Source organism: Lepisosteus oculatus, chromosome 7 (genome assembly GCF_040954835.1).
Source record: "Lepisosteus oculatus isolate fLepOcu1 chromosome 7, fLepOcu1.hap2, whole genome shotgun sequence".
Lineage (NCBI taxonomy): Eukaryota > Metazoa > Chordata > Actinopteri > Semionotiformes > Lepisosteidae > Lepisosteus > Lepisosteus oculatus.
In genome coordinates this window covers 2,029,996-2,051,160 of record NC_090702.1, presented here as the reverse complement: position 1 = coordinate 2,051,160, position 21,165 = coordinate 2,029,996, and the positions used below count along the sequence as shown (strand labels likewise).

The window sequence follows — 21,165 nt, the reverse complement described above, 5'->3', positions numbered from 1 at the left end:
CCTGCAGTCTGTGTGGGTCCTCATGCCCCAGTATAGTGACGGGGACACTAGACTGTAAACAGGCGCCGTCCTTCAGATGAGACGTCAAACCGAGGTCCTGACTCTCTGTGGTCATTAACAATCTGAGGGCGCTTCTTGAAAAGAGTAGGGGTGTAATTTCCCATTGGCCCTACCAATCATGGCCTTCTAATAATCTTAATAATCCCCCTCTATGAATTGGCTTCATTACTCTGCTCTCCTTCCCACTAATAGCTGGTGTGTGGGGAGTGTTCTGGCGCACTATGGCTGCCATCACATCATCCAGGTGGGGCTGCACACTGGTGGGGGTGGAGGGGATCCCCATTACCTGTAAAGCGCTTTGAGTGGAGTGTCCAGAAAAGCGCTATATAAGTGTAAGCAATTATTATTATCATGGTGTATACCAGTTTAATACAGTATAAATAACACAGTTCATCATGGTGTATTACAGTTTAATACAGTATATATAACAGTTTCTCATTGTGTATAACAGTTTAATACAGTATATATAACACAGCTCATCATGGTGTATTACAGTTTAATATGGTACATTATACCATAATATAATACATTATACCACAATTTACCAAGGTGTCATATAGTTTATTACAGTGTATAAAGTATAATACATCAAGGTGATTTGTGTTATCACAGTGTATATCACACTTCACCCTGGTGTATTACAGTATATAACAGTACACCTTTATATACTATAGTTTATTGGAGTATGCCACAATTTAACATGGTGTATTAGTTTTTTTACACTTCCACAGGTCAAAATGGGGGAATTCTAGTGGATTACAATTTACAAGTGATGGTACATAGTATATACTGTAACATCATTTAAAGCAGGGTACATATATATTTCACATGGTGTAGATGCAGTAGATAAGATCATTTGAAACAGTGTAGATACAGACTTGTTACAGCATAGTTACAGTGTATAAACACTAGATACAGGTCTCTCACAGTGTAGTAACAGTGTATAAACAGTGTAGATACAGGTCTCTCACAGTGTATAAACAGTGTAGATACAGGTCTCTCACAGTGTATAAACAGTGTAGATACAGGTGTGTCAGTGTGGTAACAGTGTATAAACAGTGTAGATACAGGTCTCTCACAGTGTAGTAACAGTGTATAAACAGTGTAGATACAGGTCTCTCACAGTGTAGTAACAGTGTATAAACAGTGTAGATACAGGTCTCTCACAGTGTAGTAACAGTGTATAAACAGTGTAGATACAGATCTCTCACAGTGTATAAACAGTGTAGATACAGGTCTCTAACAGTGTAGTAACAGTGTATAAACAGTGTAGATACAGGTCTCTCACAGTGTAGTAACAGTGTATAAACAGTGTAGATACAGGTCTCTCACAGTGTAGTAACAGTGTATAAACAGTGTAGATACAGATCTCTCACAGTGTAGTAACAGTGTATAAACAGTGTAGATACAGGTCTCTCACAGTGTAATAACAGTGTATAAACAGTGTAGATACAGGTCTCTCACAGTGTAGTAACAGTGTATAAACAGTGTAGATACAGGTCTCTAACAGTGTAGTAACAGTGTATAAACAGTGTAGATACAGGTGTGTCAGTGTAGTAACAGTGTATAAACAGTGTAGATACAGGTGTGTCAGTGTAGTAACAGTGTATAAACAGTGTAGATACAGGTCTCTCAGTGTAGTAACAGTGTATAAACAGTGTAGATACAGGTCTCTCACAGTGTAGTAACAGTGTATAAACAGTGTAGATACAGGTCTCTCACAGTGTATAAACAGTGTAGATACAGGTCTCTAACAGTGTAGTAACAGTGTATAAACAGTGTAGATACAGGTGTGTCAGTGTGGTAACAGTGTATAAACAGTGTAGATACAGGTCTCTCACAGTGTAGTAACAGTGTATAAACAGTGTAGATACAGGTCTCTCACAGTGTAGTAACAGTGTATAAACAGTGTAGATACAGGTCTCTCACAGTGTAGTAACAGTGTATAAACAGTGTAGATACAGGTCTCTCACAGTGTAGTAACAGTGTATAAACAGTGTAGATACAGGTCTCTCACAGTGTGGTAACAGTGTATAAACAGTGTAGATACAGGTCTCTCACAGTGTGGTAACAGTGTATAAACAGTGTAGATACAGGTCTCTCACAGTGTATAAACAGTGTAGATACAGGTCTCTCACAGTGTAGTAACAGTGTATAAACAGTGTAGATACAGGTGTGTCAGTGTAGTAACAGTGTATAAACAGTGTAGATACAGGTCTCTCAGTGTAGTAACAGTGTATAAACAGTGTAGATACAGGTCTCTCACAGTGTAGTAACAGTGTATAAACAGTGTAGATACAGGTCTCTCACAGTGTAGTAACAGTGTATAAACAGTGTAGATACAGGTCTCTCACAGTGTAGTAACAGTGTATAAACAGTGTAGATACAGGTCTCTCACAGTGTATAAACAGTGTAGATACAGGTCTCTCACAGTGTAGTAACAGTGTATAAACAGTGTAGATACAGGTCTCTAACAGTGTAGTAACAGTGTATAAACAGTGTAGATACAGGTCTCTCAGTGTAGTAACAGTGTATAAACAGTGTAGATACAGATCTCTCACAGTGTATAAACAGTGTAGATACAGGTCTCTCAGTGTAGTAACAGTGTATAAACAGTGTAGATACAGGTCTCTCACAGTGTAGTAACAGTGTATAAACAGTGTAGATACAGGTCTCTCACAGTGTAGTAACAGTGTATAAACAGTGTAGATACAGGTCTCTCACAGTGTAGTAACAGTGTATAAACAGTGTAGATACAGGTCTCTCACAGTGTAGTAACAGTGTATAAACAGTGTAGATACAGGTCTCTAACAGTGTAGTAACAGTGTATAAACAGTGTAGATACAGGTCTCTCACAGTGTATAAACAGTGTAGATACAGGTCTCTAACAGTGTAGTAACAGTGTATAAACAGTGTAGATACAGGTCTCTAACAGTGTAGTAACACTGTATAAACAGTGTAGATACAGGTCTCTAACAGTGTAGTAACAGTGTATAAACAGTGTAGATACAGGTCTCTCACAGTGTATAAACAGTGTAGATACAGGTCTCTCACAGTGTAGTAACAGTGTATAAACAGTGTAGATACAGGTGTGTCAGTGTAGTAACAGTGTGTAGATACAGGTCTCTCAGTGTAGTAACAGTGTATAAACAGTGTAGATACAGGTCTCTCACAGTGTATAAACAGTGTAGATACAGGTCTCTCACAGTGTAGTAACAGTGTATAAACAGTGTAGATACAGGTCTCTAACAGTGTAGTAACAGTGTATAAACAGTGTAGATACAGGTCTCTCACAGTGTATAAACAGTGTAGATACAGGTCTCTCACAGTGTAGTAACAGTGTATAAACAGTGTAGATACAGGTCTCTCAGTGTAGTAACAGTGTATAAACAGTGTAGATACAGGTCTCACACAGTGTAGTAACAGTGTAGTAACAGTGTATAAACAGTGTAGATACAGGTCTCTCACAGTGTAGTAACAGTGTATAAACAGTGTAGATACAGGTCTCTCACAGTGTATAAACAGTGTAGATACAGGTCTCTAACAGTGTAGTAACAGTGTATAAACAGTGTAGATACAGGTCTCTCACAGTGTATAAACAGTGTAGATACAGGTGTGTCAGTGTAGTAACAGTGTATAAACAGTGTAGATACAGGTCTCTCAGTGTAGTAACAGTGTATAAACAGTGTAGATACAGGTCTCTCACGGTGTAGTAACAGTGTATAAACAGTGTAGATACAGGTCTCTCACAGTGTAGTAACAGTGTATAAACAGTGTAGATACAGGTCTCTCACAGTGTAGTAACAGTGTATAAACAGTGTAGATACAGGTCTCTCACAGTGTAGTAACAGTGTATAAACAGTGTATATACAGGTCTCTCAGTGTAGTAACAGTGTATAAACAGTGTAGATACAGGTCTCTCAGTGTAGTAACAGTGTATAAACAGTGTAGATACAGGTCTCTCAGTGTAGTAACAGTGTATAAACAGTGTAGATACAGGTCTCTAACAGTGTAGTAACCGTGTATAAACAGTGTAGATACAGGTCTCTCACAGTGTAGTAACAGTGTATAAACAGTGTATATACAGGTCTCTCAGTGTAGTAACAGTGTATAAACAGTGTAGATACAGGTCTCTCAGTGTAGTAACAGTGTATAAACAGTGTAGATACAGGTCTCTCAGTGTAGTAACAGTGTATAAACAGTGTAGATACAGGTCTCTCAGTGTAGTAACAGTGTATAAACAGTGTAGAGGTCTGGGTTTGTTATGTTATACTGCCAAAACAAAGGAAACTTGAGTAAATGAGGGATACAAAGTCTATCGAAAGCAGGTGTGGTTCCTGAGTTAATTAAGCAATTAACATCCCATTAGGCGTAGAGTCATGAATAAAAACGCTGCCTTTTTGTACCAGACCCTGAGCATGATGAAGGGTGACTGTCGAGCCAATCAGTGATGAAGACTGCTGAGCTCGCCGCCGCGTCACTGTGCTGGACTGGGAGTCTGGGGGAAAGACTGTGGAGGAAGGGCATTTTCCTGGCATGGGTTCGGTCCACTCCCCCCCCTCACAGGGCAAGGGAAACGTCAATACACACAAAGCCACTCTGTGTGGATCACTGCGTGGATCACTCAGTAACGCTGGGTGATCACGCCCATCCTAGGGTGGAGAAATTCTAAGCCTGATGGGACTGGAATCTCCCGGGGTGACCACGGCCTGCAAGGGGTCCCCGAAGACCTCGACGAGTTTGAGAACACCGTACATCGCACGCCGAGGCCACCCCGGTCACCAGATCCCCACCCGGTTTGACACTCATGGGCGCTCCTGCAGTGAAGCTTCCCAGCCATGAACAAGACACCCCGTGCTGGGATTTCTCATGGACGCCTGGTGCGGCGTCTCCCCAGCAGAGATCCAGGCACCTGTAGGACCGGAGCTGAGGCTCACTGAAGCCGTGCTGGAGGCTTGTGGTGGAGCAGCTGGTGAACCAACCTTCAGGTTGGTGTTTCCTTTAATAGGGCAGTTACGTGTACAACAGCTGCCCTGGCATGGTTCCGTCTTCAGCTGTCTGATGGAAAATCTGGAAGTGCCGGAGCACTGGTTCGTATATTTACGGAGAGAGACGGGGCGCGTGGTGGGAGAGGGGAGAGGGCGGGTTCGAGGAAGAGATCAGGGCGAGAGAGAGAGGAGCGAGGAGGAGGAGGGGGTCACTCACAGGCCAGTTTGCTGTCAAAGCTGGAGAGCGTGATGGCGAAGGCTTGTAGGGCGCAGAGAGGGAAACTATAGTCCATGGAGAAGACATCATCAGCGACCCGGCCGAACTGCATCACTATATACTCCTCTGAGAGAGAGAGAGACACATCATCACACACCTGGCCAACCTGTATCTCTATATCCTCCTCTGAGAGAGAGAGAGACACATCATCACACACCTGGCCAACCTGTATCTCTATATCCTCCTCTGAGAGAGAGAGAGACACATCATCACACACCTGGCCAACCTGTATCTCTATATCCTCCTCTGAGAGAGAGAGACACATCATCACACACCTGGCAAACCTGTATCTCTATATCCTCCTCTGAGAGAGAGAGAGACACATCATCACACACCTGGCCAACCTGTATCTCTATATCCTCCTCTGAGAGAGAGAGAGACACATCATCACACACCTGGCCAACCTGTATCTCTATATCCTCCTCTGAGAGAGAGAGAGACACATCATCACACACCTGGCCAACCTGTATCTCTATATCCTCCTCTGAGAGAGAGAGACACATCATCACACACCTGGCCAACCTGTATCTCTATATCCTCCTCTGAGAGAGAGAGAGACACATCTTCACACACCTGGCCAACCTGTATCTCTATATCCTCCTCTGAGAGAGAGACACATGATCACACACCTGGCCAACCTGTCTCTCTATATCACCACACTGCCCGCTGTCTCACCGTTGTCGGGATGGATGATCTGGAAGTTCTTGACAGACGCCTGAGTCACGCGCCCGTGGAAGTTCAGGACGTACGACTGGGTCCCTTCACTCCAGGAGGGAGGCTTGTTCACCAGGGTGACCAGACTCTCCAGATTCCCGTTCTGATAGCGGGAGAGCAGGGTCTCCAGCTCCTGAGAGAGAGAGGGGTTAATACAGACACACTGACTGGACACTCCAGTACATTAACACTGCACTGAGAGAGAGAGGGGTTCATACAGACAGACTGACTGGACACTCCAGTACATTAACACTGCACTGAGAGAGAGAGGGGTTCATACAGACACACTGACTGGACACTCCAGTACATTAACACTGCACTGAGAGAGAGAGAGGGGTTCATACAGACACACTGACTGGACACTCCAGTACATTAACACTGCACTGAGAGAGAGAGGGGTTAATACAGACACACTGACTGGACACTCCAGTACATTAACACTGCACTGAGAGAGAGAGGGGTTAATACAGACACACTGACTGGACACTCCAGTACATTAACACTGCACTGAGAGAGAGAGGGGGGTTCATACAGACACACATACTGGACACTCCAGTACATTAACACTGCACTGAGAGAGAGAGGGGTTCATACAGACACCCTGACTGGACACTCCAGTACATGAACACTGCACTGAGAGAGAAGTTCCCTATTAACGATTCCCACCAAGCTTTTAACAAATCGATGTTTGATGTTATTTATAGGCTTGTGGCTAAACGTATTCTATAACTTTCCCTCCTTCTCCTCTGCTTACATACACGGCACTCTTTCTCCCTCTAGTGGTCGGCGATGAAAATGCACTATTATCTGTACACAGGTACAGCCTGCTGTGCATCCAGGGCAGGATCATATAGGGCCGTATTTCACAGTCCCTTGGTGCAAGAACCACTGGACCAGCTGTCCTCCGGGTGTAACGAGACCGGACCAGAACTACAGGACCAGCTGTCCTCCTGGTGTAACGAGACCGGACCAGAACCACTGGACCAGCTGTCCTCCGGGTGTAACGAGACCGGACCAGAACCACAGGACCAGCTGTCCTCCTGGTGTAACGAGAACGGACCAGAACCACAGGACCAGCTGTCCTCCTGGTGTAACGAGACCGGACCTGATCCACTGGACCAGCTGTCTCCTGGTGTAACGAGACCGGACCAGAATTACAGGACCAGCTGTCCTCCTGGTGTAACGAGACCGGACCAGAACCACTGGACCAGCTGTCCTCCTGGTGTAACGAGACCGGACCAGAACCACTGGACCAGCTGTCCTCCGGGTGTAACGAGACCGGACCAGAACCACTGGACCAGCTGTCCTCCTGGTGTAACGAGACCGGACCAGAACCACTGGACCAGCTGTCCTCCTGGTGTAAAGAGACCGGACCTGATCCACTGGACCAGCTGTCTCCTGGTGTAACGAGACCGGACCAGAATTACAGGACCAGCTGTCCTCCTGGTGTAACGAGACCGGACCAGAACCACTGGACCAGCTGTCCTCCTGGTGTAACGAGACCGGACCAGAACTACAGGACCAGCTGTCCTCCTGGTGTAACGAGACTGGACCAGAACCACTGGACCAGCTGTCCTCCTGGTGTAACGAGACCGGACCAGAACTACAGGACCAGCTGTCCTCCTGGTCTAACGAGACTGGACCTGGACCAGCTATCCTCCTGGTGTAACGAGACCGGACCAGAACCACAGGACCAGCTGTCCTCCTGGTGTAATGAGACTGGACCAGAACCACCGGACCAGCTGTCCTCCTGGTCTAACGAGACCGGACCAGAACCACAGGACCAGCTGTCCTCCTGGTGTAATGAGACTGGACCAGAACCACTGGACCAGCTGTCCTCCTGGTTTAACGAGACCGGACCTGAACCACTGGACCAGCTGTCCTCCTGGTGTAACGAGACCGGACCAGAACTACAGGACCAGCTGTCTTACTGTGGTAACGAGACTGGACCTGAACCACTGGACCAGCTGTCCTCCTGGTGTAACTAGACTGGACCTGAACCACAGGACCAGCTGTCCTCCTGGTGTAACGAGACTGGACCTGATCCACTGGACCAGCTGTCCTCCTGGTGTAACGAGACTGAACCAGAACCACTGGACCAGCTGTCCTCCTGGTGTAACGAGACTGGACCTGAACCACTGGACCAGCTGTCCTCCTGGTGTAACGAGACTGGACCAGAACTACAGGACCAACTGTCCTCCTGGTGTAACAAGACCTTACCAGAACCACTGGACCAGCTGTCTTCCTGGTGTAACGAGACCGGACCAGAACCACTGGACCGGCTGTCCTCCTGGTCTAACGAGACCGGACCTGATCCACCAGACCAGCTGTCCTCCTGGTGTAACAAGACCGGACCTGATCCACCGGACCAGCTGTCCTCCTGGTGTAACAGGACCGGACCAGAACAACTGGACCAGCTGTCCTCCTGGTGTAACGAGACCGGACCAGAACTACAGGACCAGCTGTCCTCCTGGTGTAACGAGACCGGACCAGAACTACAGGACCAACTGTCCTCCTGGTGTAACAAGACCTTACCAGAACCACTGGACCAGCTGTCTTCCTGGTGTAACGAGACCGGACCAGAACCACTGGACCGGCTGTCCTCCTGGTCTAACGAGACCGGACCTGATCCACCAGACCAGCTGTCCTCCTGGTGTAACGAGACCGGACCTGAACCACAGGACCAGCTGTCTTACTGTGGTAACGAGACTGGACCAGAACTACAGGACCAGCTGTCCTCCTGGTGTAACAAGACCGGACCTGAACCACTGGACCAGCTGTCCTCCTGGTGTAACGAGACCGGACCAGAACTACAGGACCAGCTGTCCTCCTGGTGTAACAAGACCGGACCTGAACCACTGGACCAGCTGTCCTCCTGGTCCAACAGGACCGGACCTGAACCACCGGACCAGCTGTCCTCCTGGTGTAACAAGACTGGACCACAACTACAGGACCAGCTGTCCTCCTGGTCTAACGAGACTGGACCAGAACCACTGGACCAGCTGTCCTCCTGGTGTAACGAGACCGGACCAGAACTACAGGACCAGCTGTCTTACTGTGGTAACGAGACTGGACCTGAACCACTGGACCAGCTGTCCTCCTGGTGTAACTAGACTGGACCTGAACCACAGGACCAGCTGTCCTCCTGGTGTAACGAGACTGGACCTGATCCACTGGACCAGCTGTCCTCCTGGTGTAACGAGACTGAACCAGAACCACTGGACCAGCTGTCCTCCTGGTGTAACGAGACTGGAACTGAACCACTGGACCAGCTGTCCTCCTGGTGTAACGAGACTGGACCAGAACTACAGGACCAACTGTCCTCCTGGTGTAACAAGACCTTACCAGAACCACTGGACCAGCTGTCTTCCTGGTGTAACGAGACCGGACCAGAACCACTGGACCGGCTGTCCTCCTGGTCTAACGAGACCGGACCTGATCCACCAGACCAGCTGTCCTCCTGGTGTAACGAGACCGGACCTGATCCACCGGACCAGCTGTCCTCCTGGTGTAACAGGACCGGACCAGAACAACTGGACCAGCTGTCCTCCTGGTGTAACGAGACCGGACCAGAACTACAGGACCAGCTGTCCTCCTGGTGTAACGAGACCGGACCAGAACTACAGGACCAACTGTCCTCCTGGTGTAACGAGACCGGACCAGAACTACAGGACCAGCTGTCCTCCTGGTGTAACGAGACCGGACCAGAACTACAGGACCAACTGTCCTCCTGGTGTAACAAGACCTTACCAGAACCACTGGACCAGCTGTCTTCCTGGTGTAACGAGACCGGACCAGAACCACTGGACCGGCTGTCCTCCTGGTCTAACGAGACCGGACCTGATCCACCAGACCAGCTGTCCTCCTGGTGTAACGAGACCGGACCTGAACCACAGGACCAGCTGTCTTACTGTGGTAACGAGACTGGACCAGAACTACAGGACCAGCTGTCCTCCTGGTGTAACAAGACCGGACCTGAACCACTGGACCAGCTGTCCTCCTGGTGTAACGAGACCGGACCAGAACTACAGGACCAGCTGTCCTCCTGGTGTAACAGGACCGGACCTGAACCACCGGACCAGCTGTCCTCCTGGTGTAACAAGACTGGACCAGAACTACAGGACCAGCTGTCCTCCTGGTGTAACGAGACCGGACCAGAACCACTGGACCAGCTGTCCTCCTGGTGTAACGAGACCGGACCAGAACTACAGGACCAGCTGTCCTCCTGGTGTAACGAGACCGGACCAGAACCACTGGACCAGCTGTCCTCCTGGTGTAACGAGACCGGACCAGAACTACAGGACCAGCTGTCCTCCTGGTGTAACGAGACCGGACCAGAACCACAGGACCAGCTGTCCTCCTGGTGTAACGAGACCGGACCAGAACCACAGGACCAGCTGTCCTCCTGGTGTAACGAGACCGGACCAGAACTACAGGACCAGCTGTCCTCCTGGTGTAACGAGACCGGACCAGAACCACAGGACCAGCTGTCCTCCTGGTCTAAGAAGACCGGACCTGAACCACCGGACCAGCTGTCCTCCTGGTCCAACAGGACCGGACTTTAATCAAAATCATCTGTTCTCCAGTCCAGAAATCGAACTAGACTACCTTCAGTGGCAGGAGTTGTAGTAATAATAATTGGTCGCCCCCTCTCTCACTCTCCGCAGGCTCAGTGAACGTAACGAGGAGGGGAACAACTTCGGGACAGGGGACTGACGTTGCGTGGCCGAATGGAGACCCTCTCGTCATTCTCCCTCATTCCGGGGATGATCACCGTCATCTTCCTCGGACCCCTGAATCCCATCACGTTCGTCTCCTGAAACGGACCGGGAGGTTAGTGCGGGAGCTGACAACCTGCTCCGAAGTTCCCGACAGTTGTCAACGAGTTCGATTCGTGGAGAGACTGACGTAGCAGATGGCGGCCAGCTCCTGCCGCAGAGTGTCCGTCTCGCGGACGAACGGCTTCTTCTCTGGGGTCTCCCCCTGGTCGTACACCGTGAACCTCGTACCCAGGACGTTGGAGCTGGAGGAAAAGAGAGAGTTAAGACCGACCCCGCGACTTCAGAAGACATCCACGGAGTGTGGCCAACACTACAGACTTCAGAGGGCTGAGACACAGGGGGGGAGGGGTACGAGCAGGGAAAGCGAAGGGGGAAGACGGCGCTGAAACGGACCGGAGTTTCCCGATGTAGCTGTCCGTGTCGCGAGAGAGGTCAGTGGGGTCGGTGGAGATGAGGTAGTTAGAGGTCTTGCATTTCTTCCTTTTTCTGCCAGCCATCAGAAAGACCTACGAGATTGAGAATGAGAGAGAACTTGGCATACACGACAGGATGATTATGACCTAAGCCAATTAAAGATTAACATAATCTAACACAGACCCTGGATACACACCTCACATGCAGAGATTAATACAGACCCTAATATAGATCCTAGAGACACACCTTACACACACAGAGATTAATACAGACCCTAATATAGACCCTAGAGACACACCTCACACACACACAGAGATATAGACCCTAATATAGACCCTAGAGACACACCTCACATGCAGAGATTAATACAGACCCTAATATAGACCCTAGAGACACACCTCACATGCAGAGATTAATACAGACCCTAATATAGACCCTAGAGACACACCTCACACGCAGAGATTAATACAGATCCTAATATAGACCCTAGAGACACACCTCACATGCAGAGATTAATACAGCCCCTAATATAGACCCTAGAGACACACCTCACACACACAGACATGAATACAGACCCTAATATAGACCCTAGAGACACACCTTACACACACACAGAGATATAGACCCTAATATAGACCCTAGAGACACACCTCACATGCAGAGATTAATACAGACCCTAATATAGAGCCTAGAGACACACCTCACACACACACAGAGATTAATACAGACCCTAATATAGACCCTAGAGACACACCTCACACACACAGAGATTTATAAAGACCCTAATATAGACCCTAGAGACACACCTCACACACACAGAGATTTATAAAGACCCTAATATAGACCCTAGAGACACACCTCACACACACACAGATTAATACAGACCCTAATACAGACCCTAGAGACACACCTCACACACACACAGATTAATACAGACCCTAATATAGACCCTAGAGACACACCTCACACACACAGATTAATACAGACCCTAATATAGACCCTAGAGACACACCTCACACACACACAGATTAATACAGACCATAATATAGACCCTCGAGACACCTCACACACACAGATTAATAGAGACAGTTTCATGATCGAAAGAAAGTCCACACGTCCCCCTGACCCTCTTGCCGTCACTCCTCTCCAGGTGCAGGTAGTAGGTGGGGAACACGCCCTTCTCCATGCCCTTCCGGTCCCTGGTGATCCTGCACTGCACGGTGACGTCTCGGGGCGCGGGGCGCTGGGCGAACTCCTGCAGGTCCCCGCCCACGGACAGGAGGGAGTCCTTCCGGAAGAAGAAGGGAAGAGCTCACGTCCCGGACCCTGCAGCACAATGCCGCTTGACCGGGACGGCGGGATCGCCTCCGCCACCGATTCGCCCTGCGTTACCTTGCTGAGCTGGGAGTCGCTGTCAGAAAGGCGCTGGTTGCAGTTGAGGGGGGCCAGGCTGGAGGTATCCTCTCGGCCCCTTCTTCTCTCCCTCTCCTCCTCGCTTCCTCCGTCCTCTTCTTCTTCCTCCTCCTCCTCCTCCTCCTCGTCCTCGTCCAGCTCGGCCCCTTCCTCGCCGTCTTCATCCTCCTCGCTGGCGCTGTCTCTCGGTCTCCTGGCTGAGGGGTGCAGAGACACAGAGAGCGGCTCGTCCCCGCCGATCGCCGAGTGGACTCAAACGGGTACGGAGCTGACTTTGGGGCCTGACTTTGGCGTTTCACTGGACTACAGCCGGAGCCTGCAGAGGTGACCCAGGTCTCGGCCACCTTGAGACTGGCTGATGCTCATGGTGCCCACTCGTCCGTGTTCTGGCTACGCCCTGGGGTGTCCAAACTGGGCGACACGGTGGCACGGGGTTTAGCATCGCCCCCTTGTCATGTGGGGGTTCTGGGTTCGATTCCTGTGGCGCTACGTGTGTGGAGTTTGCACGTTCTCCCCAGGTTTCCGTGGGTTTTCTCCCACAGTCCAAAGGCAGTCCTGTGATGGACTGGCCCTGGTGTGTGTCTGTGTGTGTGTGTGTGTGTGTGTGTGTGTGTGTGTGTGTGTGTGTCCTGTGATGGACTGGCCCTGGTATGTGTGTGTGTGTGTGTGTGTGTGTGTGTCTGTGTGTGTCCTGTGATGGACTGGCCCTGGTGTGAGTGTGTGTGTGTCCTGTGATGGACTGGCCCTGGTGTGAGTGTGTGTGTCCTGTGATGGACTGGCCCTGGTGTGTGTGTGTGTGTGTGTGTGTGTGTGTGTGTGTGTGTGTCCTGTGATGGACTGGCCCTGGTGTGAGTGTGTCTGTGTGTGTCTGTGTGTGTCCTGTGATGGACTGGCCCTGGTATGTGTGTGTGTGTGTGTGTCTGTCTGTGTGTGTTCTGTGATGGACTGGCCCTGGTGTGAGTGTGTGTGTGTGTGTGTGTCCTGTGATGGACTGGCTCTGGTGTGAGTGTGTGTGTGTCCTGTGATGGACTGGCCCTGGTGTGTGTGTGTGTGTGTGTGTCCTGTGATGGACTGGCCCTGGTGTGAGTGAGTGTGTGTGTCCTGTGACGGATTGCTGGCCAGTCCAAGGTATGGTGACTAGAAAATCGCTGGATGGATAGTCGTCCAAACTAACCACCTAAATCCAAGGGGTGAAATCATTTCTCAGTGCTGTCTAGTGGGGCTGCCGGTGCAGACTGCCTGCCACAGGCTGGACGCTGCACTTCAGGAACGGCTGTTGAGACTTTCCTACTGTAGGTAATCTGGTATCTTTCGGCATGACAAGAACCGTATAACTGCACTCAATCAATCTGGCCATCACAAGTGCTGACCCAGTACGTACACCCTTGATCTTGATCTTTAACTATCCAGCTGGACACCACGATGGCACTAACAGATCACGGGCCCTGTTTGACAAGGGCGCTCAGGGATTCGCTGATGGCAGTGACCCTGTCAATCAGACTGCGAGAAGGCGAGGTCGGTCGGCGATCGTCGTCATGGTCTTGCGTTCAGAAAGGAGGCCCTGATTGGATTCTGACAGCACGTGCAGCAGGCAGAACTAATCAATGTGTCACACCGTTCCGTCTGTACCTGTCTCTGCATCTGCGTCTGACAGACAGCAGAGTGCTCCTTCTGGTGGAAGGTCACTATTGATCTCTTCTGTCTCAATTACTGGAGCTCTCACTGTCTCATCCCAGAGCATCACTGAGAGAGACAGTACAGCAGAGTGTGGTAGAGTTGAGTTACACAAAGCACAGTATAGGTACAGACACACACAGTACAATTACAGACACACACAGTACAGGTACAGACTCACACAGTACAGGTACAGCACTGACACATACAGTACAGCACAGATTTAGACTGTACAGTACAGACACACACAGTACAGACTCACACAGTACAGCACTGACACAAACAGTACAGGTACAGACACACACAGTACAGTACAGACACAGACTCACACAGTACAGTACAGACATACAGTACAGACACAGACTCACACAGTACAGTACAGACACACGCAGTGCAGACACACACAGTACTGGTACAGACTCACACAGTACTGGTACAGACTCACACAGTACAGTACAGTCACACACAGTACAAGTACAGACTCACACAGTACAGTACAGTCACACACAGTACAGGTACAGACTCACAAAGTACAGTACAGTCACACACAGTACAGACTCACACAGTACAGGTACAGACACACACAGTACAGACTCACACAGTACAGTACAGACACAGTACAATACAGACACAGTACAGGTACAGACTCACACAGTACAGTACAGACACACACAGTACAGTCACACACAGTACAGTACAGTCACACACAGTACAGTACAGTACAGTACAGACTCACACAGTACAGTACAGACAGACACAGTACAGTCACACACAGTACAGTACAGACTCACACAGTACAGTCACACACAGTACAGTACAGTCACACACAGTACAGACTCACACAGTACAGTACAGTCACACACAGTACAGACTCACACAGTACAGACACACACAGTACAGTACAGTCACACACAGTACAGTACAGACTCACACAGTACAGTACAGTCACACACAGTACAGACTCACACAGTACAGGTACAGACCCGTGACAGAAGGAGTCTTGCGCGGTCGCCGTCTCTTCATGGGGGACTGTGGGAAGGGGTCGCTCGCCCAGTCCTTCCTCTCTCCGTCCTCGCTGTCCGACCCCGGGGGCGTGACCTCCGACCCCGCCAGGGCCACCACAGCGTCCGCCAGCTGGCCTGTGGCGGGAGGGCGAGATGGGGGGGGGGTGGGTGGACGTCAGCGCCGTCGCCGGGTCACCAGGCCGAAACCCGACGACGACCCCTTACCTTCCTGCTGCTGGCTGCTCCTGCTGGCCCTGGGTTTCCATGCCGACCGCCGGGGGGGCGTGGTCACGGCAAGCCCCGCCTCCTCCTGGCCTGGAAGCAGCAAAGCAGGAAGCCTGTACTAGCAGTGGAGATCGAGATCACTCCCGACAACAGGGCAGCGGATCGCACACGAAGACGTGCCCACACCAGTCCCCTTCCCCAGCCACGAGCCTCGTCTGCTGCCTCTTACCCTCTTCTTTCTTCTTCTTCCTCGTCTTTTTCTCATTCTTTCCTGCGGGGGGCGCTGTCTGCCTCCCCTGCTCTCTCCTCCTGGTGACTGTGCTCTCTGCCTCTGGGGAGAGGAGAGGAGAGCAGAGGGATGGAGCCAGTTCAGAGAGGGGGGTTATTAGGAGGCCATGAGGGGTAAAGGCCAGGGGGGGGAATTTGGCCAGGACACTGGGGTAACACCCCTACTCTTGTCGAGAGACACCCTGGGATTGTTAATGCCCACAGAGAGTCAGGACCTCGGTTTTATGTCTCATCTGAAGGACGGCGCCTGTTTACAGTCTAGTGTCCCCGTCACTATACTGGGGCATGAGGACCCACACAGACCGCAGGGTGAGCGCCCCCTGCTGGCCCCACTCACACCTCTCCCAGCAGCAGCCTCAGCTTTCCCAGGAGTCTCCCCTCCAGGTACTGGCCAGGCTCACACCTGCTGGGCTCCAGTGGGGTGTGTCAGCTGGGAGCTGCAGGGGGACCCAGCTGCTGGCTGCAGAAAGCAGTGGTGAAGAGGCCGTGATGTTGGCGTTGTTTCACAATGAGCGGGACTCAGCCAGGCAGAGGAAACACACAGGTGTCAGGAGCAGTGCAGCTCCGGCTGTTTGTTTTTAGTCTAATATAAATAAAGGCGTGTAAAAGACGGGGCTTGTCTTTGTTGTGTTGGGAGGCGGCCGGAATTCAATGATATTCCGCCTGCTTGGAACAGCAGCGGAGCCGAGACTGGCCTGGAAACGAAATCGACATGCTGGCTAAAATTTACAGCTGCCGCCCTGTTCCCGTCTCCCAGAACCATGATGTCATGTGTGAAAAGCACGCAGGGTCCGCATTTCGTTGTACTCTGATACATGTGCCAATAAACATGAGCTTGAACAGACCTGTTGGGCCCTCCCCCTCCTTCATGGCTTCCTTCCTGCCCGCCCTGGGCTCTGATTGGCCGCCGGGCGCCGCGGACGCCGTCTCCGAGGAGACGCTGAGCTCCGCCAAGCTGATCTCCTCCAATGGGGGCTCGGGGCGGGGCTCCGGGGGCGGGGCTGCCGGAGTCAATGCAGAGGAGCGCCGGTCAGGCGGACAAGCTGAGCTACACCGCGCCGTGCTGGCTGAGGTTCTTAATGAAGTGCTCAGGACTAGCCAGGCAGTAAGACACAGACTGAGAAGAGGTTAGAAACAGGGGCGAGAAAGACAGAATCACTGGACCTGGTGTTTCTAAGCCAGGCACTAGGAACCACAATCCGGGAGGTATTTCGTTAACCCCTCTCTGAGCTGGTGCTGTTAATATATTTCTGAATATATTATTCCACTCCCGGCTCTGTGTTGCTGCAGCTCACCACTCAGAGCGGCGCTGCTCTCCGACTGGGTGACGAGGGGCGTCGTGTCCTCAGCTTTGGGGCGCAGTCTCCTGTTCCGGGTTCGAATCTCTGGATTAGCGGTCACCATCTGGGTGTCCGTCCTTCTGCGCTTCTGTCTCTTTACCAGGAGAGAGCGCTAGAGGGAGAGAGGGGTTAATACAGACACACTGACTGGACACTCCAGTACATTAACACTGCACTGAGAGAGAGAGAGGGGTTCATACAGACACACTGACTGGACACTCCAGTACATTAACACTGCACTGAGAGAGAGAGGGGTTAATACAGACACACTGACTGGACACTCCAGTACATTAACACTGCACTGAGAGAGAGGGGTTAATACAGACACACTGACTGGACACTCCAGTACATTAACACTGCACTGAGAGAGAGAGAGGGGTTCATACAGACACACTGACTGGACACTCCAGTACATTAACACTGCACTGAGAGAGAGGGGGGTTAATACAGACACTGACTGGACACTCCAGTACATTAACACTGCACTGAGAGAGAGAGGGGTTCATACAGACACACTGACTGGACACTCCAGTACATTAACACTGCACTGAGAGAGAGAGGGGTTCATACAGACACACTGACTGGACACTCCAGTACATTAACACTGCACTGAGAGAGAGAGGGGTTCATACAGACACACTGACTGGACACTCCAGTACATTAACACTGCACTGAGAGAGAGAGGGGTTAATACAGACACACTGACTGGACACTCCAGTACATTAACACTGCACTGAGAGAGAGGGGTTAATACAGACACACTGACTGGACACTCCAGTACATTAACACTGCACTGAGAGAGAGAGGAGTTCATACAGACACACTGACTGGACACTCCAGTACATTAACACTGCACTGAGAGAGAGAGGGGTTCATACAGACACACTGACTGGACACTCCAGTACATTAACACTGCACTGAGAGAGAGAGAGGGGTTAATACAGACACACTGACTGGACACTCCAGTACATTAACACTGCACTGAGAGAGAGAGGGGTTAATACACACACACTGACTGGACACTCCAGTACATTAACACTGCACTGAGAGAGAGAGGGGTTCATACAGACACACTGACTGGACACTCCAGTACATTAACACTGCACTGAGAGAGACAGGGGTTCATACAGACACACTGACTGGACACTCCAGTACATTAACACTGCACTGAGAGAGAGAGGAGTTCATACAGACACACTGACTGGACACTCCAGTACATTAACACTGCACTGAGAGAGAGAGGGGTTCATACAGACACACTGACTGGACACTCCAGTACATTAAGACTACAGCGATAAGGGAAAAGCGATTTTCTGCTCACCTGATTTTCCAGCCTCTGCTGTCGGAGATCTGTACTGCTGTCTTCCATCTGAGAGAGGTACAGTCTCGGTGGCGAGACACACTTTACACAACGAGACGGGCAGCGACACACGACGGACCGACCGACCGACGCGGTTATATGCCACAACTCCTCTCCACGGCACAGTTCTCTGTCCCCTCGGTCTGTAAGTGGCTTACACGAGTCTAATGAGCTTACAGCCCCTCACACACGCCGCTCGGAGCTTTTCCTGCACCGGTTTCTGTTCTGAGTCGGCTTATCAGCTGTCCAGTCTGTTGCCTGGGCGAGCGGCGCGCCCCGGTCGTTACGGTAGCGCCCTGACGGACAGGGAGAGAGAGGAGACACACAGGCTAGGAGGGTGAACACGGAGGGCCGGATGCGGGGCGAGCTCTTTGTGATGGGAGATCTGGGATAGCAGGTGCGGCACCGCTGTGCGCCCCTGAAAGTGTCTCGGAAGAGCTGGCTCTCGGACTTGCGGCAGAAGAGCCCCTTTTCCTTCTACCTCGGGATGATCAAGTTTATTAAAAGTCCCACCGCCCCCCCCTTCCTCAAGACCCACGCCCGCTTGCTTTCTCTCTCTCAATTCAATTCAGTTCAAGGTGCTTTACTGGCACGCCCGATGGGTACGATCAGTGTTGCCAAAGCAACTACAAATAATAAAGTGCACACGAAAGAAAATAAAAGTCAAATTAAATCTCTCTCTCTCCCGCCCTCTCTCTCTCTCTCTCAATTCAATTCAATTCAAGGTGCTTTATTAGCATGACCGATAGGTACAATCAGTGTTGCCAAAGCAAATAAAAATAATAAAATTAACAGGGAACAAGACAAAAAATAGAAGTAAAATAAAATCTACAGACATGTTACAGACATTTACAACAAAGACATATTATAAAATATTGACATATACTGTAGGCGGCTGGAGCATTATTGGGAGACAGACTCACTGTTCCTCAGGCTGGGACAGGAGATCGCACACTGTATTATTATTATTGAGAGACGGGCTCACTGTCTGTTCCTCAGGCTGGGACAGGAGATCGCACACTGTATTATTATTATTGAGAGACAGGCTCACTGTCTGTTCCTCAGGCCGGGACAGGAGATCACACACTGTATTATTATTACTGAGAGACAGGCTCACTGTTCCTCAGGCTGGGACAGGAGATCACACACTGTATTATTATTATTGAGAGACAGGCTCACTGTCTGTTCCTCAGGCTGGGACAGGAGATCACACACTGTATTATTATTACTGAGAGACAGGCTCACTGTCTGTTCCTCAGGCTGTGACAGGAGATCACACACTGTATTATTATTACTGAGAGACAGGCTCACTGTTCCTCAGGCTGGGACAGGAGATCACACACTGTATTATTATTATTGAGAGACAGGCTCACTGTCTGTTCCTCAGGCTGGGACAGGAGATCACACACTGTATTATTATTACTGAGAGACAGGCTCACTGTTCCTCAGGCTGGGACAGGAGATCACACACTGTATTATTATTATTGAGAGACAGGCTCACTATCTGTTCCTCAGGCTGTGACAGGAGATCACATACTGGGCTGCCAGATCAACTGAGTTCCCTCCTCCCTCTCCCAGTAGGATTGGGACCTGTTGTCTCTCTCTCTCTCTCTCTCCCTCCCTCTCTCTCTCCCTCTCTCTCTCTCCGGAGCTCAGGAGCTCGGAGTTACAGGGCAGTGCTATAATCCCCACCTGAAGGCAGGTGCAATTCGTCGATAAAATAGGCCCTTAAAGGAAAAAAAGAGAACTACCCTGTGCCAGGGCCTGTGTGCTCTGTGACCCCGGAGAGTCGTGAAATAATCTCCTGGGATCGTTTCCGACTCTTCCCGTCTGGTTACATCGCACTGAGCGGAGCTGGTGAGCGCCGGGGCGTCTGTTGTTAAACGGCTAGGAGCCCGGAGAGGGCAGTCGTGCTCATTATCGTATCATCTTAAAGTGCGTCTCGTTTCCCCTCCTCCCCTGTCTCCAGTGAAGTGGTCGTGTCTTCTTCGGGACAAGAGCGACACCGTGCGTCTGAGCGGATTAGCCGATGACGTCAGGGAAAAGCCCCTCTAAACCGCACCCGGGTCTCTGAGTGGATCGTCGGGTCTCCCTGGAGACGAGGCGATTCTCACCTCCTGTTCAATTCAATTCAACTCAACTCAATTCAAGGTGCTTTATCAGCATGACCGCTGGGTACAATCGGTGTTGCCAGAGCAATTAAAAAGAATTCACACGAAACAAAACAAAAAATACAAGTAAAATAAAATCTACAGACATTTACAACAGACGTATCATAAAATATTGACATATACTGTAGACGGAGCATTACTGGGAGACAGACTCACTGTTCCTCAGGCAATATCACATACTGGGCTGCTAGTTCAATTGAGTTCCCTCCTCCCTCTCCCAGTAGGATTGGGACCTGTTGTGACTCTGGCAGGTGTGGGAACTCTGGTACTAGATTTCTGAGTTTAGGGAAGAATATTTCTCTAATCCCAGAGTATCTGTCACAGTGCAGTAGGAAGTGCACCTCTGTCTCTATTTCTCCCTGCTGGCAGTGGGAGCACAGCCTGTCCTCTCTGGACAGCCAGGTCTGCCTGTGTCCAGTGTGTGTGTCCAGACTGTGGTCACTGAGCCTGTCCTCT

The 21,165-nt window shown here is 50.4% G+C and overlaps 1 protein-coding gene across 1 annotated transcript; it reads right to left on the bottom strand.

Annotated features, from left to right (window-relative positions):
- Positions 1–378: 378 nt before the first annotated feature.
- On the bottom strand, positions 379–19,205 carry LOC107076129 (tubby protein homolog). Its single transcript, XM_069191874.1, has 13 exons — positions 18,500–19,205; positions 17,134–17,290; positions 16,684–16,839; positions 15,780–15,881; positions 15,551–15,640; positions 15,305–15,460; positions 12,627–12,844; positions 12,361–12,522; positions 11,214–11,326; positions 10,948–11,062; positions 10,757–10,855; positions 6,001–6,172; positions 379–5,391 (listed from the first exon to the last, which is right to left on the bottom strand). Exons 1-13 carry the CDS (start codon positions 18,545–18,547, stop codon positions 5,258–5,260), a joined length of 1,722 nt encoding a protein of 573 aa, XP_069047975.1. The 5' UTR covers positions 18,548–19,205; the 3' UTR covers positions 379–5,257.
- Positions 19,206–21,165: the final 1,960 nt, after the last annotated feature.

Coding starts and splice junctions, on each gene's coding strand:
- LOC107076129 (XM_069191874.1), bottom strand. CDS start 18,547: ATGGAAGACAGCAGTACAGATCTCCGACAGCAGAGGCTGGAAAATCAG. Junction 17,291..18,499: donor AGCAGAGGCTGGAAAATCAG/GTGAGCAGAAAA, acceptor CTCTCCCTCTAG/CGCTCTCTCCTGGTAAAGAG. Junction 5,392..6,000: donor GATCATCCATCCCGACAACG/GTGAGACAGCGG, acceptor TCTCTCTCTCAG/AGGAGTATATAGTGATGCAG.